The following is a 16850-nucleotide window of genomic DNA, read 5'->3' on the forward strand; positions in this document are numbered from 1 at the left end:
GAAAAGTGATGGGAGACTTCCCAAGAGGAGTGAACAGCTGTTTTCATAATATATACTTTTTGTCTATTCCAGTCTTACATGTGTAAGTATATTTTCATTACCTTTGCTTATGTATTTTTTCTGTTTTGTGGAGATGGATAAGAAGGGGGTACAGTGGGTGCCTGTTTCAGAAACAAAAATAATCGCCTTTGGTTTTCCTTCACCAAGATGCCTCCAGTCTTACTGTTGTGCGAGTTATTTGCAGGTTTAGCTGGTGGGACTTGCTTTTAATGTATACTTTGCTTGCTTTTTTTTTTTTCTGCTTGGCACTAATTTTTATCTTTTGAAATGTCTTTTGCTTGACTTGCTCACTTTAGTCTGTGGACAATTTAACAGGTAATTTAGGGGCCTGAGTCCTGGACATCATTTACAGATGTACAGTGGCTTAAGTATAGGTGTTTTTCCTGACTCTTATTTTACACTCAGTCTTTTTCAAGAAATGCCACCAGATGCCATTCCCCCTCTAGCAAGGGAAGCCATTGAAATCTCTGAAGAAACTGTACAGCTCTGATGATCAGGTTTTAACTAGCTGTCTTATCAAGATCTTCAGTGAACAACTAGTGCCACATAAGAAGTGATGTCTTAATGTAGCACTGACATCTTTAAGGATAGCCAAATAGGTATTGTTTTCTTCCTTGTTGTTTGTTGAGGGTTCCTCTCCTTTGCACAGGTTTCCAGTGCAAAGCTAGTTGTACAGGTGCATGTATAGATCAAATTGTAAGATCATTTTTGCAAAGATACTTGCTGAAAACATATAAACCCCATTTAAATCAAGGGAATTGGAAATGCTACAAATTCTGTACCTAATAACAGTCAGTAAACCAAAATAAGGAGGGGTCTGAAGGTCTAGCCTGATGTGAGTATGGGCAAAGGATGTCAGACCTGAGTTTCCAAGGTGGCAATGAAATCAAGTTTCACTGGAAATTCTACTTCTGACTTCTTTACCTCCTGCTGTGGGCTTTCACTGTCATGACGGTATTATTGAAGACTCTAAAGGTTGGAATCTTTTATTTCACCTTTACCAGTCCTGATCACAGAATTACTAGGTTGGAAGACATCTTGGATCATCAAGTCCAAGCTTTCCTATCAACCACTAAACCATGCCCCTGAGCATCTCATCCACTTGTCTTTTAAATACCTCCAGAGATGGTGAGTCAACTACCTCCCTGGGCAGCCTCTGCCAGTGCCCAATATGTTCTGCAGCAGTTTTCATGCCATACATATTTGTTTACTGCTAGGTACCATGTAATCATGTTGTTGAGCCAAATGCAGCACATCGGTGGGACAGCTCTAATTTCCTAATGATTGCACAGTTATCAACCTACTGAGGAGTAGTAGCCATTTGCTTAAGAAATGCCACTGTCGCATGCATGTAACAGCTGTGCGGGTAGTAAAAAGTTTTCTGTAGCTCTAAAAGAAGGATTCTTGCTTTACAATGTGACCAGTTTAGTTTGTTATGCAAGACGTGCAGTTGAAAAAACAATTCTTGCCTCAGTAATCTTTTAAAACCAATAAATGAGCCTGAACTTCTGTGTCCTCTCAGGAGTAGTCCTGGGAAAATAAGTCTAATTCTGATATGTTTGCAAACAAAGTAATCCTTACAAATTACTTATAAGCTGATAAGCATTATATATCATAAGGAAACTGTCCAAATTACTGGCTATGCTCTAGAATTAATTCTTTATGTGAAGACTTTAGTACCAGTCTAGCAGAATGTGCTAAGTATAGGTACTTGTTTAAAGAATTTGAGTAGGAAGTTTTTTCTAACTTTGTCGTTCATAATTGTATGTCACTTCTCTAGTGAAATTGAATAGAAGTCAGTTGGAGCTTCAAAACTGAGAGATTTTATGAGCTTCTTGATTTTTTTTTTTTCCCCCTCCAGCAAGTTTATAATCTAATTTGTGATATGGAAGCCAATAATATTCATGGCTTTAAACTAAGGTACTACAATATGAGTGCTTGTCTTCATAGCATAGAATCATTAAGGTTAGAAAAGACCTCTAAGATCATCAAGTCCAACCATCAGACCAATACCACTGTGCCTATCCTGCAGGTGCTCATGCGTATGTTTTCAGAATAATTTGTGAGGCCATAGTGACTACTTTCAACATTTTGCAATAAAAATATGCACCAAAAATTTCCACCTCTCTGCACTGAAAGTTTACTTCTTGAGAATCACATATGTATGTGTTTAGTCATTGATGCCAGAAGACACACTGAAAGGCTGTCCTAATCAGAAGACGTGTTTGTGATTCCTCTTCTCCAAAGAGAACTGCTCTGTAAATTGTCAGGGAAGTGAACTTAATTCCACTGAAGATACAAGGTGTGATGCAGAGACAGTAAATTCATAGAAAAGCTTTATTGAATTCATGTGACTTAAGTTCTCAGCACCGTATTATTAATTTATTATTATATGTGTGGCAGGCAACCCAAAGTTATCTTGACGAATGTCCTGAGGACGAAAATAGGAAGAAAATACACACAGGCACAACTTAAAACTGGTGCTAATTTTTCTGATGCTGGCAAGCTGCAGTCAGATCAACCACCCTCATCATCTGCTGCCAGCCTAAAGATATGGCAAATTTTAAACCCTGCTCTCCAAAGCCCTTTTCTGTCTGAAAGGTATGTTGTCTTTGCCTCGTGTCACTAAAAATAGCTTTCCTTGCAGTTTTTCCATGAGAAAGTATTTGTTCTACCACAGCTGTCTTGTTCATGAACTGTGTTCTCATGTCATCTGACTTGATTCCTCGTACCTTGTTCCTTTTGATAATCATTGAGAGAGATGGTGCCAAGCGCGCTCTATCTAATCAGTGGATTTTCTGATCAGATGGCTTCTAGATGATCCTGTACTGACAAGACTAATTAATTCTTATTCAGCCATTGAACTCTCAGAATGTTTGGATTTTTTTTTTATTCGTGTGGAAAGAAGTGTACACTTGCATTTAACTGACCTCTTTTCTCAGAGAAGTTTTCAAGGTGTATTTTCACTGATAAGCATTTCAGACTACTCATAAAAATTTGAGAACTGGCATAAAGGGTCAGAAGAAAAGCATATCAAGTCTAGTATCCTCCCCCACCCCTGCCGCAAGCAGTGATCAATTGCAGATATTCAGGGAAAGGTATGGCTAGGGTGAATGCTTTTTACACTCAGTTTTCTTTCTGAGCTGCTTCTGCTAAACAGTTTAGGGGCCTTTATTGGAGGTTAAATCCAGACTACATTGTTCTTCTGTATTGGACTTTTCCTTTCAATTATATCCTCATTGCTTATCACTTGTGTGCCTCTGCAACATCTTGTCCGTAAGGTAGTCTCCTGATTAAAATCAAATTTGCATCTCTGTGCAAGAGGAGATCTGAGTGCTCCCCAGACATCATACAGTCTGTGCTGGAGTGTAGTTTGTGGACGAATACAGACAATCATACAGTTGATACCCAAAAGACAAATATTGTTCATAACCAATTCAGAAAAGGCCATGATGTTACATCCTAATCCAAAATAAATTGCAATGGAAGTCATAAAATTGAAATCCTTGTGCTGCTCGTGCACATCTGTGCTGAAGTGGGGAGTTGCATTGTTGTATTCCTGTTTAACTTATTTTTCATGCTTGTCTCTTCTAACACTTGCAAATGTTTTTCTGAGCCCTGCTATTGCTGCTCTCTAGAATGCCACCTGGAAGTTGAAGAGGGCAAGAAATTCTAATGCTACATTTATGTTTCTGTGCTAATTTGTATCTATTGACTAAGTGCTTGAAAAAATATCTGTTTTACTGGAGGCTTCTTGTTCACAGGAAAATCATTATTTGCTCCGTAGTTCTGAGAAATGTGTACAGGTATTGCATGAGGGCTATTTAGATATAAACATTTACCAGTTTTTAAACTATACTGAGATAATGTTTTAGAAGGAATGCAGTGTGAATTGTATCTGGCAAAGTTGACATTATATGGCTGGCATTTCTTACCCTGATCTCTTGTTGCTTTTTTTTGTTTGTCTGCTTACCTGGGATTTTAAGTTCCTTAGTGGGATTTTGTTTTGTCTCTGAGGGTCTGAAAGTAATGATGTTTGATGATTATCAAGCCTCTAAGATACATGAATATAAGAAGAAGTTTCTTGCTCTCGATTTTCAGTGCAGTGTTTATGATTTACTGTTATGTGTATGACAGGCAACCTGCAGTTATATTGACGAATGTCCTGACGACGAAAATTGGAAGAAAATATATAGACAGCCACATAATAATTGATGCAAATTTATCCGATGCCGGCAAATTACAGTCGGGTCAACTACCTTCATCATCACTTGCCAGCCTACAGACGTGTGAAATCCTAAGTTCTGATCGTGAAAGTTCTTTTCTGTCTGAAAGGTATGTTACTCACTGCTGATTTTGCCAGTCTTCCTGAAATGACGTAACTTCACAATGGAAAATAAGTTCCCTGAAACAGTTTTTGTTATACTCTTGTCTAGAAGCAGGAGATCAGTTTCCTAAGTGCATTCCTAACACGTTGCTCCAGTGAGTCATTTTAACACTGCATTTATTCTGATTTGCTGTACCTGATGTTAATAGGCTACTTTTCCTTCACAGAAATCATTTCCATTTGCAATAGATCAATGTTTTCATTTGTGAAGGTGGCCATGTAATACAAACACATTTAAGTTCTTTTTGTGTCCAGAACCAAAATCTTGCTTTCCTGTTAATGTGTTCTAGCATGATTTCAAGTAACTTATTTTACAATATTTTTCCAAATTCCTCTCTGTGATAATTCATTTCTTTTCACATTAATCCATGAATGTTCTCAGTCCTGAGAGAGTGCCATTGTTTAAGGGCTGTATGTGTCCTCTCATTGTTTAACATCCACTTTTTCTCTTCTAAATATCTACTTTTCTTCTTTTCTCCCTGTGTTTAGGTTGACTGAGCATCACAGTAACACTTGACACATAAAACTAGCAGAAATCAGATACTGGTATTATAAAACGTTTCTTTTGATCTAAGCTGGCAGCTGAATTCAGATTAAGCTGTTTTCTCTTGTATTTTTTGGCTGCCTCTTTGCATAACAGCAAAGTATCCACAAGAACAAATAGCAAGAAATTTTGGGGAAGAAATTAAACGAGGGAAGAGAAGAATTTTTTTTTTTATTTTGTGAGGGCAGGAATAATCAACAGTTTCCAGGTTCTTAAAAATTCTTGAAAAAAGTGAGTCATATTCCTCATTCTGGTACATGACTATACTAGAGAACCTAAATTAGTAAGAATTCCTTTCTCTTTTTATGCTGAGATCACCACTGCTGCTTAAATTAATTTGACAAGATGTAATTTATATAAGGAATGTAGAACAGTTTATTAGACTGTCTCATTTTAGAAGTATTGCATTTATTGCTAATAAATACTTTTCCAGAACTTTAGGCTGACTAAAGTGTGGGGAGTTTGTTTGGAATGTTGGGGTTTTTTTGTCTTGCTACAAAATCTTTAAGATCTATAGTTTTTAGTATCCTGTTTTTCCACTTGGTATTGTTTTGGATGGTGGGAGGTAGTAGGTTTGTAAAGAGCAAAACATGAACTCTTGTATGTAACAATTCGAGGAAACATCTTGCGTGCTTTTTCAAGCTCATATCTGAAGGGCTACTGTTGAGTTTTATGTTAAGCACAAGAATGGTTTGAACTAGTCAGGGTTTTTTTTTGTAGTTGATGTACTTGATTTACTTTAGATTTGGAGTGGTTCATTACTTGGAGGATTAATTTTCCATTCCTGTGATGTGCTTTTCTAATGTATTAAGTAAAAGGCTTGTTATTAGCAGGAATCAACATTAGAAGGATTTTCCACCTCTCCTCAGTGACCAGCATGTTAGCGCAAGTTGTAGTGGATATTGCATGGGAAATGGAGAATTTAGCAATTATTTCAACACAAATGTAGTTTGATCTTGGTCATCTTTCTGTAACTAAGGTCTGTGCATCACTTAGCACTGATTCTTTTGAGGTCTGTTCTTTCAGGGGAGAGCAAAATGGTTATGCGTGTTTATGCACCTGGCCATACAGAGATTCTTTTGTATCATCAGAGTAGCGAAAATGCATGTTGTTCTTTGCTGAAAATTGTGCCAGTTTTGTACTGTGGAAATTTCAAATTAAGTCAAAGAATTTGGTGTGTTTGGAACACGGTGGTAATAAGTTAACCTTTCTCTATCAACTAGAACCTGCTGCGAATGCTCTGTTTCCTTTCTTGCTTTTGGTGTTACAGAATCGGTGGATTTTGCATTGCTTATTCCCTACAACCCAGTGTGAAATGCATTTGATTAAGTCACCGCTGACCTATCAGTGTAACTAACAAGTTTGAGGTAGGTCTTAAGTGTAACGAAACTGAAGAGTTTCAAAGTGTGTTTCATCCTGGTTTGTCATGGCTTTTGAGAACGCTTCAGTATATAGTGGCATAGCTTCTTAGCTTATGCATCTGTCTGTTAAGAGATGCATTTTAAACTGAGTTATCAGTGAAGATGAAGTGAAAATAGAATGTGTGGAAGTTGTATATAGAGTAAATACATTTAGGGAAGTCTGTTAGCTGAAACATTCAATAGGAATAATTACTGTTGTTGAAAAGTTTTTGAAATGCCTAAATTAGGATATTGGTGTAAAACAAATGCTAAAAAGTGCCTAATAGTTTTGTATGGTCTTTTAAGGCTGTCAAAGCTATACAGCTGTTATGCATGTGGAATACTTAAGTTGAGAGAGAGATGTGGGTTCCAAAATCAGGTTTTCTGTAGTGAGGTTGTTTTAAAAGTAGGGCTGCCTGGTGTGTGGAAGACTCACTCTTGTTCGATATGCAGAATGTATAATAGTGCTTACCAAAGACGACTTCTGTGTATGGTTCAATTCATGATTCTTTGTGAGTGGAAAGATAATCAGTGGTGTCTTCATGATGCTTGTGTACACTTCATCACTGTATGATCAGAGCACTCTGGAAGTTTTTATTTGTCTTTACAGTATTCCCAAAGAGCAATGATACTCCAATCTACAGATACAGCATTGAAGAATAGGTATCTGTTCAGAAAGTGTCCGACACTTTTGGCTGTCTAGTTAGAGATGTCAAGAATGTTCTTTCCCATGGTCAGTGATGTTCTTTATGGGTTCGGGCTCAGCTATCGGTGGTTTCAGTCATTGTGATGATCACTTAGCTCTTTGCAAATTGTAGACTGAAGCAGTCCAAGTTAGGCATGTTACAAAACACTGAACAAAATATCCCTTTGGATTAACTGAGATGGCAAAAGGAGGAAAAGAACAATGTTAATTTGCTTTATTTGTGAAATCTTCTTTATTTTCTATTTTATTTTCCAACTGTCACAGAAGAGGAAGCCAGAGGTCATGGAGGTTAGTTTCTTTCATCTTGTAACTCAGAAATTTTTAGAAGAAGTCTTGCATACTAGATGTATAAAAGTTCATATGAGAAAATATCACACAGACATACAACTAAATGTTATCCTAGTGTATACACTAGAAACAAAAATAGTTACATTGACTTTTTTCTGCTGTAACTAGCCTCCAGAGGAGTTGAGAGTACAAGATCAGGCCTCAAATCTGAGGATATAATATTCTTCAGTCTTATTGGTACTTCCCGGAAGTAAAATATTTATGAAAAAGCTAATTTAAAACTAAAACAAATTGATTGCTTTCTTATATGTCCTCCTTTTCAGAATGAAATACAAACTCAGCTGAAAACCTGTAGGTTGCCTAGTTTCTTTTACTGTAATCCTTTTCTATTTCTTCCTCGTTCATATCCTGTGCCCCCGACTTCCCTCAAAGTTACTGTTTCAGGCTCTTTTGAGCAGGAATTTCTATTTCAAAACTTTTCTCATTGCAGGAACTTGCTGGATTCGGTTAACAATTCTAAATCTAAATAAACAATATACTACATTGCCTCATTCCCACTCTGCATTCATAACAGAGGCAAGGATACACTCAACTGACTGTTCTCTCTTTTTTTTCTCTTGTTCTGTGTTTCTGTTGCAGTCTTGCTTTACAGCAAAAAAAAAATCTTTCAGTGTCTGATGTCAAGCATGTCAAATTTTCATTCTTTGTGCTTTTTAGAAGCATATGTTTAATTAATAATGTCAGTATCTGTGTATTTACATAATGGGAATTGAATTAGTTTGTGTTTCATTTGTCAAACTCCACACGCTTACAAGAGAGGCAGAAGTTTGTGGTCTAACCAACTCTTTCAGCATTTCTATTCGGTATTCTTTCTCTAAAATTGAAGATAAGTTATAGTTAATATTCTCTACAGGTCTGAGCATTGCCTGAGAAAGACAGATGGTGGTCTGTGTAAATTGACCAAGGCTTCTAAGGAACCAGAAAAAAATAACGTCTTCACTTTTAGAAGACGGGAGCTGGAGAAGAAAGGTTTGTATTGAGCAATAATGTGGCACTTAAATATTAATTTTGGAGTGTTGGGAAATTTTCTTTTTTTAATGTAGTATTATGAGGGAAGCACAGAAATAAAATAGGTGTTGCACATAGTTTGTGTTTCCTCAAAATGCAGGTTTTTACAGATACGGTAAAATATATTAAATAGCTGTTTTAAAATAAGAATAAAGCTATGGCAAATCAGATCTGTGGAAGAAAAAAGGAAACCGAGGGGAGCTTTGTTGCACAATTGTAATCCTGATTTTATAACTAGTCTTTTGTACTCAGTAATGTAATACATGAAGAATGCTCAAATGGTTTGTCAACGCTGCTAAAATGTTTATGCTATATGACAATATTTGTATTTATAGCTGAAAAATCATGAGCTCTATGCTAAGTCTCCAGGGAGAATGTACTGTCTTTTTAATACTAATTAGGAAAATTTGCAGATTAGAACAGAGAATGGAGAGTGTGGAATCCAGCAGAAAATAAAAGAAATATGGAGTGCTAATTCTTACTTGAAAGGGAACTATGAATTTAGTTATACCCTTGTCTTAACTAGTTGTGCAATAATAACCTTTCCTTAATTATTTTAGGCAGTAATTATTTTAGGAATACATTTTGGCAGCCACACACAATTAAATAAGGAATAAACTAGTGTGGAAGATATCTGCTTCTGTGCATTTTATTGAAGACATAACAGATATGAAGAAATACAAAGGTTTTTAAGGATAACCCATTAAATCACACTTCTTTTTTGTTTTGTTGTTTTTTTTTTTTTCTGTGCCAGAAAACAAGAACTGTTATGAACTGGAAAAGAGGAGCAGAAACATGAAGAGTACCACCCTTGATCAGAAGGAATCAGGCTCTTCTGATTCTGAGAAAAGGAAAAGAAGATCTAGTGGCCATATTTCTGATGATTGTAATGCACACATTCCAGAAAAATCAGTTTTACTGTCTGTAAGTTGCACTTAATTTTATTGTATGTGGTTGTGTACACACACTTCAGTAGCAGCCATAGCAACATGCAAAAATAGAATAATAATACTCATAAGTAGGATATCTATGGATACTGCTATACCTGTTGAGGGAAAGTAGTTCAGTGGTACGTCAAGAAGAGTGAGTATATGTACTTCTGTCCATAACATATCAGAATGTGCTTGTTGTAGCAGAAAGGTTGTGGAAGATGAATGACTGTGTTTCCTTCAGACAGGAGCATGAAGTAAAACGTTTTTGGAAATAAGGCACCTAGCCACTTCAGTGAGGTGTCTTTCACAGATGGTATGGAACTAGTTAGGGACTTCGATACAAAAAGTACATAGTATACCTGGGGTTATCAAAATTTTGTAGGTGTCTTCTTTCTCTCACCTTCTCTCTCTCCCTCTCTTTTTCTCTTTTTTCTCTCTCTCCCTCTCTTTTTCTCTTTTTTCTCTCCCTCCCTCCACTTCAGTGTACCATATCCTTCCTTAAAGTCATTAGGATTTGAGTGGGAAAAAAAAAAAAAAGAGAAAAGACTGAGGGAATCAGTCAGTGCAGTACAAACTGTGATTTGTATTGAAGTGTTTGAGTACAATAAAGGCATCTCTGTAACTGTCCGATTAAAACCCCACAGAAGTTGCTGAGTTGACCAAGTTGCACGTTTGCTAAGTGTGCTTGGTGCTTGGTCTTTCAGTGTGAGACAGTGAGAGAGCTGCTTGAATGGAGGTCATAGTAGACTTTTAAAAGTTTATCCCTCGTACCTTTATGATAAATAAATGAACCTTTAAAATACAAGGAGGGAGAAATAACGCTGACTTGAGCTCTAACTGCAGCTGCATTAAGCTGTAATTATCTTGTCTAGCACATAGCTAAGTCTTAGTGATCACTGAACCATCCTAGAAAGTGAAGAAATAAATGTATATCCTGTCTCTGATGCCTGTTTTCTAGAAGGAGCAAAGATTGAGTTCAACGCGGTCTCCTGGCCACAGAACAACCTGTGAGGATGAAGAGAGTCACAAATCTAATGCAGTTCTGGTGCTGGATTGTGTGCCGCAGCTGTCAGAGGGAGACAATAAGGAGACTTCCACCCACAGCCACTTAAGGCCTGCTCACAGCTGCACAGAGAAACCTGGCTTACTGTCTCCTCTCAGAAATCTGTCAGACAAACAGCTTTCTGCCACCAGTGGGGACATGATTTCATCACGAGTTAGTACTATAAGGACATTAAAGATAGACACATCACAATACCTGAGCAAGCTACGGAGCAGAATCTGCAGGGGTAATCAGCAACTTGTTTCAGTTGACCCAAGTATGTACTGTATCTGTGCTGCTGACAATTACTATTGGTATCCTTAGGTATTAGGAGAACTCATGCGTGACTGACTAGTTAAAAACATATGGAACAAAAGACCGAAGACAGATCATGGTTGTAATGCACCGGGCAGGTTATAGAACAGTGCTTAGTGCCAGTGTCCCCTACTGGAGTGTAGGGTCTTATGCTTGAGAAACATAATAGACAGCAGGGTTTTCAAATTCCAATCCTTATATTTTGCAGCTGATTTTGTGGCTATGGAAAATCAAGCTTGTACTTTTTCATGATGCTTGAACTGAGAAAAAAATATTCTTTCCTCTTTGAAGCAACTGTGTTGTGGCCTCTTGCTTTTAATAGTCAGATCTAATTTTGAGGATGGTGGGTAAAAAGTGTTAGTAAAGTACAAAGCAGTACTTGTTGCATATGCTTCCATGTACACAGACCCTGATTGGTTTGGACAATGTACTTTGATATTAGTGCAGGAGAGAATTCCTTGCTCATCTGAAACCCACAATGAAATATTCTTAAGTCTGCATCTTGTAGTATATGTGTACTTCTTTCCTTTTTAGTTGTCCTTTCCAGTGATGATGAAGATGGACTTTCTGAACCAAAATGTACAGAGCTGCTGCAGGGTAGTATCACTGATAATAGAGATCAACAGTCTGACATCTGTGTCTTGGCAGAGCAATTGGAAGACAAGATGGAAAGACACACAGAGCAGGTAGTCCAGTTTTTGGCCTATGTATTGTTATTCCAACTCTTTAATTGATTTCTCCAATGTTTATTTTTTCTTGCATGTTAGACCAAAAGTAAAATGCTTAGAGTAGGTATAATTAGTCTCAGGAACAAGCAGTAGCTAATGTTAATGTATTTCACAGATTAGAATTCTGGACAGTCTACAGAGAAGATCTCTGACTCTGAAGTTTGAGTGTTTTTGCAACGTATTGAAAACGTATTCGCAATGTATTTTGAAAAGAAACATTTGGAAAAGTATAATATTACAGAACAGGAAGAATCAAGTAGTAATCTGAGCTAGAGGTGAACATGAGAAAGATATATCTGTGAAAAGTTATTTTTCACTCAGTTTTATGTTGATGATAGTTGAAATCTGCACTTGCTTCTTGTCATCCAGTCCTCTGTTGTAATTCAGTGCATGAAGACTTTCAAGAATCTTTGTTAACAGCAGACAGAAATTGGGTAAAGTTCCCTTTCCTGTGTGGCTAGCAGTGGAATTTGAATCTAAAACTAGCCATAAACGTTGTCCCTTTTTGGGCTTGCTTATCCTTGTGCTGCTTGCTTTCACCTGGATTTGAGTTATCTCTGTAATCCTGAAATAAGTCAGAAAAGCTATTGCTGCCTTTTCTCACAGATGCGTCATTATGATCATAAGCATTGAATTAGATCCTGTACCTTTAATATCAAAAGTAGTATTTTTTTTGTTGCTCTGTTATTTGAGTTTTGACTTGGCTCTTGATTAGTAAAAAGCATGGGTTGTGTCTTGGCAGTGGGAGCTTTAGAGATGGTATTAAGGCACTGTTAGGCCTTTAAGGATGTTGTCAGAAATGATTGTAATAACATCTGCAGCTTTTTTGGATGGAATACTTGTATGGAAGTTGGCTTTGGGAATAAGTTCTTACAAACACAAAGGGAAAATTCTTAAGAGTGCAGGAGGGAAGTATCTAATTTGTATCTCTGCAGTAAATACACTTTTTTCCCTCTCAGTTTTTAACAGAGTCAGTTGAAGATAAGTGTCCTATCAGCTTAACTTCTGGAAGCACACCTAGAAAACAGATGAACTCAGGACTGAATATTGAATTTGATAGTCTATACATTGGGAAATTTAAATGGTTATCAACAGGTCCTGCTAGGGTAAGTTGTTCTGTTATGGTGATATGTTGACAATATTTAAAAATTAAAATCCCGGTTAAGCAAAGCTAGTGGTACTTAATGTGGAAGCACTGAGTTTTGATTATTGTTACATCAAACTGCTTTAGCTAAACAACAAAGTGTGTACTCCATTACATCATATGTTTGGATAGGTGTCACTAAAAAAGCTAACTGGGATTTTCTGTGGCCCCAGTTTTCAGAGGTAAAGGTTATAGCATATAAGCACTGTGTAAGTGCTATACTGGAACAGGTATCATACTGAGGAAGCTTTTCATGAAAATTCTAACAGAAAATAATGTTTGTGTTAATGTCACTTTATTATAATAAACAATGGTTACTTTTCTCGGAAACAGGACAGCTATTAGAATAAAGTAATCCATAGTGATCAGAGTTCAGATATATAATATGTGCTAATCTTTCATTTTAAAAAGAAAATTGTTTGTTTTGTAGCTTTAAAGAGCATGAAAACAACACAATTGCAATCGAGACGTAAACGTTTCAACATGTATATATACTTTCTTTGCTTACAGTAAGGCATTTTTAAATCTTGGATTGTAGTAATAATTTCAGCTTTTCACAAAACAGTGGGTTTGTGCAGCAGTTGTCATGCAGTAATAAAGACTTTTAGTGGAAATTTCCTAAATTAGTATGCCAAAATAATTTGAGCAATGAGTTGAAATATTTTTTAGAATCAGTTCTTTCAGGTGGAAAATGAAGTTTTTCCTTGGAAAAAACATTTGTGCTTACTGTGATAACATAAGAGAAACTTTTTCACTCGATGTATGTGCCAATCTTTGGTCAAAGTGACAAGAAAGCATTCTTTGTACAGATGAATTTTTAACATAGCAGTATAAGTGGAAACTTTAAAGGCCTTTAATTCAAAGGTAACAATTCAAAGTAATACCCCAATGTTAGACCATTTATATAGTGTCCTTAATTCATATAGTGCAGCTGACAGTCATTGTCATGGAGTACTCACAAATAAGCTCCTTTTGTCCCAAGTGTTCATAACTTTTTTCTTCTTATGGGTCCTGTAGGCAGCTCCTCAACTTTCTGCTTATTTCTCAGTGGTAAGCACTTCTGGAAGTAAGTTTCCTGTAATTTAGATGATGTAATATGTATTTAGGAGTGTTATTTTAGGTGACATAGGCAATATTAAGTCTCAAATTAGGCATATTGGACTTGGTAGTAATAGATTGACAGTTGGACTCAATGATCTTAAGGATCTTTTCCAACCTAAACAATTCCAGGATATTAGCTTCAGCTTATTTTGCTGTGAACAAAGAAGGAGGTGCAGATAATTATACATTCTTATCTTATTTTAATCAATTTGTGAAAAGCAAGCTAATTATATGTTTTTTAATCTCGTTTCAGTTTTCAACCAAGTATATTACGATCCCATTTCAGGGTAAGAATTTTTTTTCTTTAGCCTTCTCTTAACTGAGTCTTTAAAATATTGCATTAAAATACTCTGTATATATTTGTAATCTTACTTGCTTTCATAAGGACATTAAATAATTTTTTAAATTCGCATTTTTCAATATAAAGTATCAGTGTATATAATGTAAGCAGTAATGACTTATTAAGTTCTTACACTTTTAAGAAGAACTTGTATTAGGTTGATGCAAAAATAATTGTCAGTTTTGTCATTATAAACTGCCATGCTTGCGTTTGATTACACTTTAACTGTATTCATTTTGTATACCATTTTATAGCGTGAAATTTGTTCTACTTATTTATGCTAGTGGTTTTGGTTTCACTGTTTATTGTTTTTTATATTACGTTATCAAATTAAAGATGGAAAAAAGTGAATTTGAGTGATTTTGTTGTGCTAGTTCAAAAGGGGACATAAAGCAGCGGAAACTGCTAGCTATGTCAACCAAGCATTTGGCCAGGGGACCATCAACGAACATACAACTTGAGGTTGGTCCCAGAAATTTCGTAATGGAAATGAGAGCTTTGAAGATGAGGAGGAATCATGGACATCCTTCTATGATAGACAACAACCAGTTGAGGGCCGATATTGAAGCAGACCCACACAAAACAATTCAAGAGGCTGCAGAAGAACTAAACGTTGACCATTCAACAATTTTTTTGGTATTTACACCAAACTGGAAAATCAACAAAGCTTGACAAATGGGTGCTGCATGAGCTGAAGAAAAAGAAAAAGAAAAATAAATTTGCCATTATGAAGTCTGCTCTGTGCTGCTTTTGTGCAACAAAACCACTCCATTTCTTGATTGCTTTTTGACATTTGATGAAAAATGGATTCTGTACAACAACAGAAGGTATTCTGCGCAGTGGCTGGATCAAGGTAAAGCACCAAAACGCTTCCCCAAACCCAAGCTGCATTAAGAAAAGTTTATGATCACTGTTTCATGGTTGGCAAGTGGAAGTATCCACTACAACTTCTTGAATCCTGGTGAAATAACCACAACAGAGGAGTATTGCCGGGAAACTGATAAAACACACCAAGTACCGCAACCTTTACTTCCATCACTGGTTGATTGAAAAGAACAGGTTCTTCTCCAAGAGAATGCCTGACTGCATGTCTTGCAAGTGACTCTGCAGGCTTACTCACCAGACCTCTCGCCCAGTTGATTGCCATGTTTTCAGGCATCTCAACAACTTCCTGCAAGAGAAGGTGAAGGTTTTCCACAGCCAAGCAGCATCTCATAATGCCTTTGAAGAATTCATCAATTCCAGGACTCCAGAATTCTATGCTACTTAGACTTATTTCTTGATGGCAAAAGTGTGTAGATTCTAACAGTCCTTATTTTGATCAAAAAATTTTATTCTAATTTTAAGTTGATGGTTAAAAATGATAATTGTTTTTGCACCAACCTAACAGTTTTAATGGTCTTGCCTCCTGCATTCATACATATATAAACTGTTGAACTGTAGTAAGTATGACTCTGCATGTTTCTGAAGTGAAACACTAATCTTTTCAGATTAGGGTTTTAGACCCTTAGGTTTATTAAAGACAAGTTTATGAGTTGATTAAGGCTAAGAGGAATGGAAGTGTAAATTTGCATTCAGTCCATTTTCCAAAGTTGATACGTAGTTCCTGTATCTCATAGGAGAAAGTTTGTGAGCAGTTCTGAATTGAATTGACCAAAAGCAAATAGACATTCATGATTTGCAGTATTTTTTTTCTACATTTTTAGGTATAAACTGTGGTTATTCTGAGCAAAAATACATTTTTTTTTTTCATGGAAGAATACCGTGTGTTGTTGTTTAGCTTTTGGTATTACGATTTGGTAGCTTTATTTCACATTGATATAAGTGATTTAAGTATGGAATTCTGAACACATTTTATGTACTGTCAGGAATAAAATCTGTACTATTTTCATACACTCTGATCATACTTACATCTTAATATGTAGTTATTATATAACATGTATGACTTTATGATTACCTGTGGCTGTGAAAGTTATATTTATTTAAATTCTATTTTCTACAGTGGCTCTGAATAAAAATATTAACCTGACAGTGGATACTCTGGACCTGAGAAGGTTTGGCTTGTGGAGAAGTGATTGTGGCTGTTCTTCAACAATGATCATTTTCCTTTGGTTGTCTGTTGATTATGTAGAAAAGATTGAAACCCAGTTAGGAAAGTTAAGCATCAGCAAGCCATGTGAGTAATATCTTTCCTTAAATCCAATGAAAATGTCTAATGTTTGGCATGTCAGTAAAGTGATTATTTTACAGTTGTGGTTCTGGACTACTGAGGAAAGCTTGTAGCTTTTCAAAGATAAACTGCTCAGTTTTGGTTTCCCAAAATATTTCTCTATACTTGTAATTAGAAGGAAAAATCTAACAATGTGATTCAAAACCACTGCCACCTAATAAAACCACCCTGTAGCACAACTCAAGTGTAGTCTGTGCGAAGAGGCCTTATAAAACTAAGTTTGTGTAGAATGTATCCCGCCCTTTAAAATAAATGGAATGTTTAGTGTCCTTACTCTTGAGTAACAAATGTGAAGGGCTTGGCAGTTAAAAGTTGATTTGATCTTTGACAAGGCTGCATTGGGCCATTGCATTGTTAATGGAAAAAAAAATTCCACTAAAGGCCAAATGGGCTATTTAGTCTGCAGGGTCTTTTGGACTGGCTCTGTTTGTTTTTCTAGCATGAGGGTATGTAAAACTGCGTGTAACTTTCACTCAGATGTTCAGAGTGGCACAGTCACACAAGGTTTTTCCTTTAGCATTTTCACATTAATTGCAAAATGATACCTAACAAAATAATTATTCTG

At 36.2% G+C, this 16850-nt stretch overlaps 1 protein-coding gene across 3 annotated transcripts in view; it reads left to right on the top strand.

Moving 5' to 3' along the window:
• The window catches only part of SENP7 (SUMO specific peptidase 7), a 43521-nt gene that overhangs the window by 9099 nt on the left and 17572 nt on the right, over positions 1-16850 (top strand). For 2 of the 3 annotated variants that reach the window (XM_054061413.1, XM_009555238.2), the window contains exons 5-13: positions 2464-2661; positions 4198-4395; positions 8299-8414; positions 9208-9377; positions 10344-10704; positions 11277-11428; positions 12430-12576; positions 13969-14002; positions 16058-16231. In XM_054061413.1, the coding sequence (XP_053917388.1) occupies positions 2464-2661; positions 4198-4395; positions 8299-8414; positions 9208-9377; positions 10344-10704; positions 11277-11428; positions 12430-12576; positions 13969-14002; positions 16058-16231 (1550 nt within the window). Of the gene's footprint in view, positions 1-2463; positions 2662-4197; positions 4396-7001; positions 7055-7361; positions 7386-8298; positions 8415-9207; positions 9378-10343; positions 10705-11276; positions 11429-12429; positions 12577-13968; positions 14003-16057; positions 16232-16850 lie in introns of those variants that run through there. The other variant, XM_054061428.1, reaches the window with a different exon arrangement.

The sequence above is a fragment of the Cuculus canorus genome, chromosome 1, assembly GCF_017976375.1.
Source record: "Cuculus canorus isolate bCucCan1 chromosome 1, bCucCan1.pri, whole genome shotgun sequence".
Lineage (NCBI taxonomy): Eukaryota > Metazoa > Chordata > Aves > Cuculiformes > Cuculidae > Cuculus > Cuculus canorus.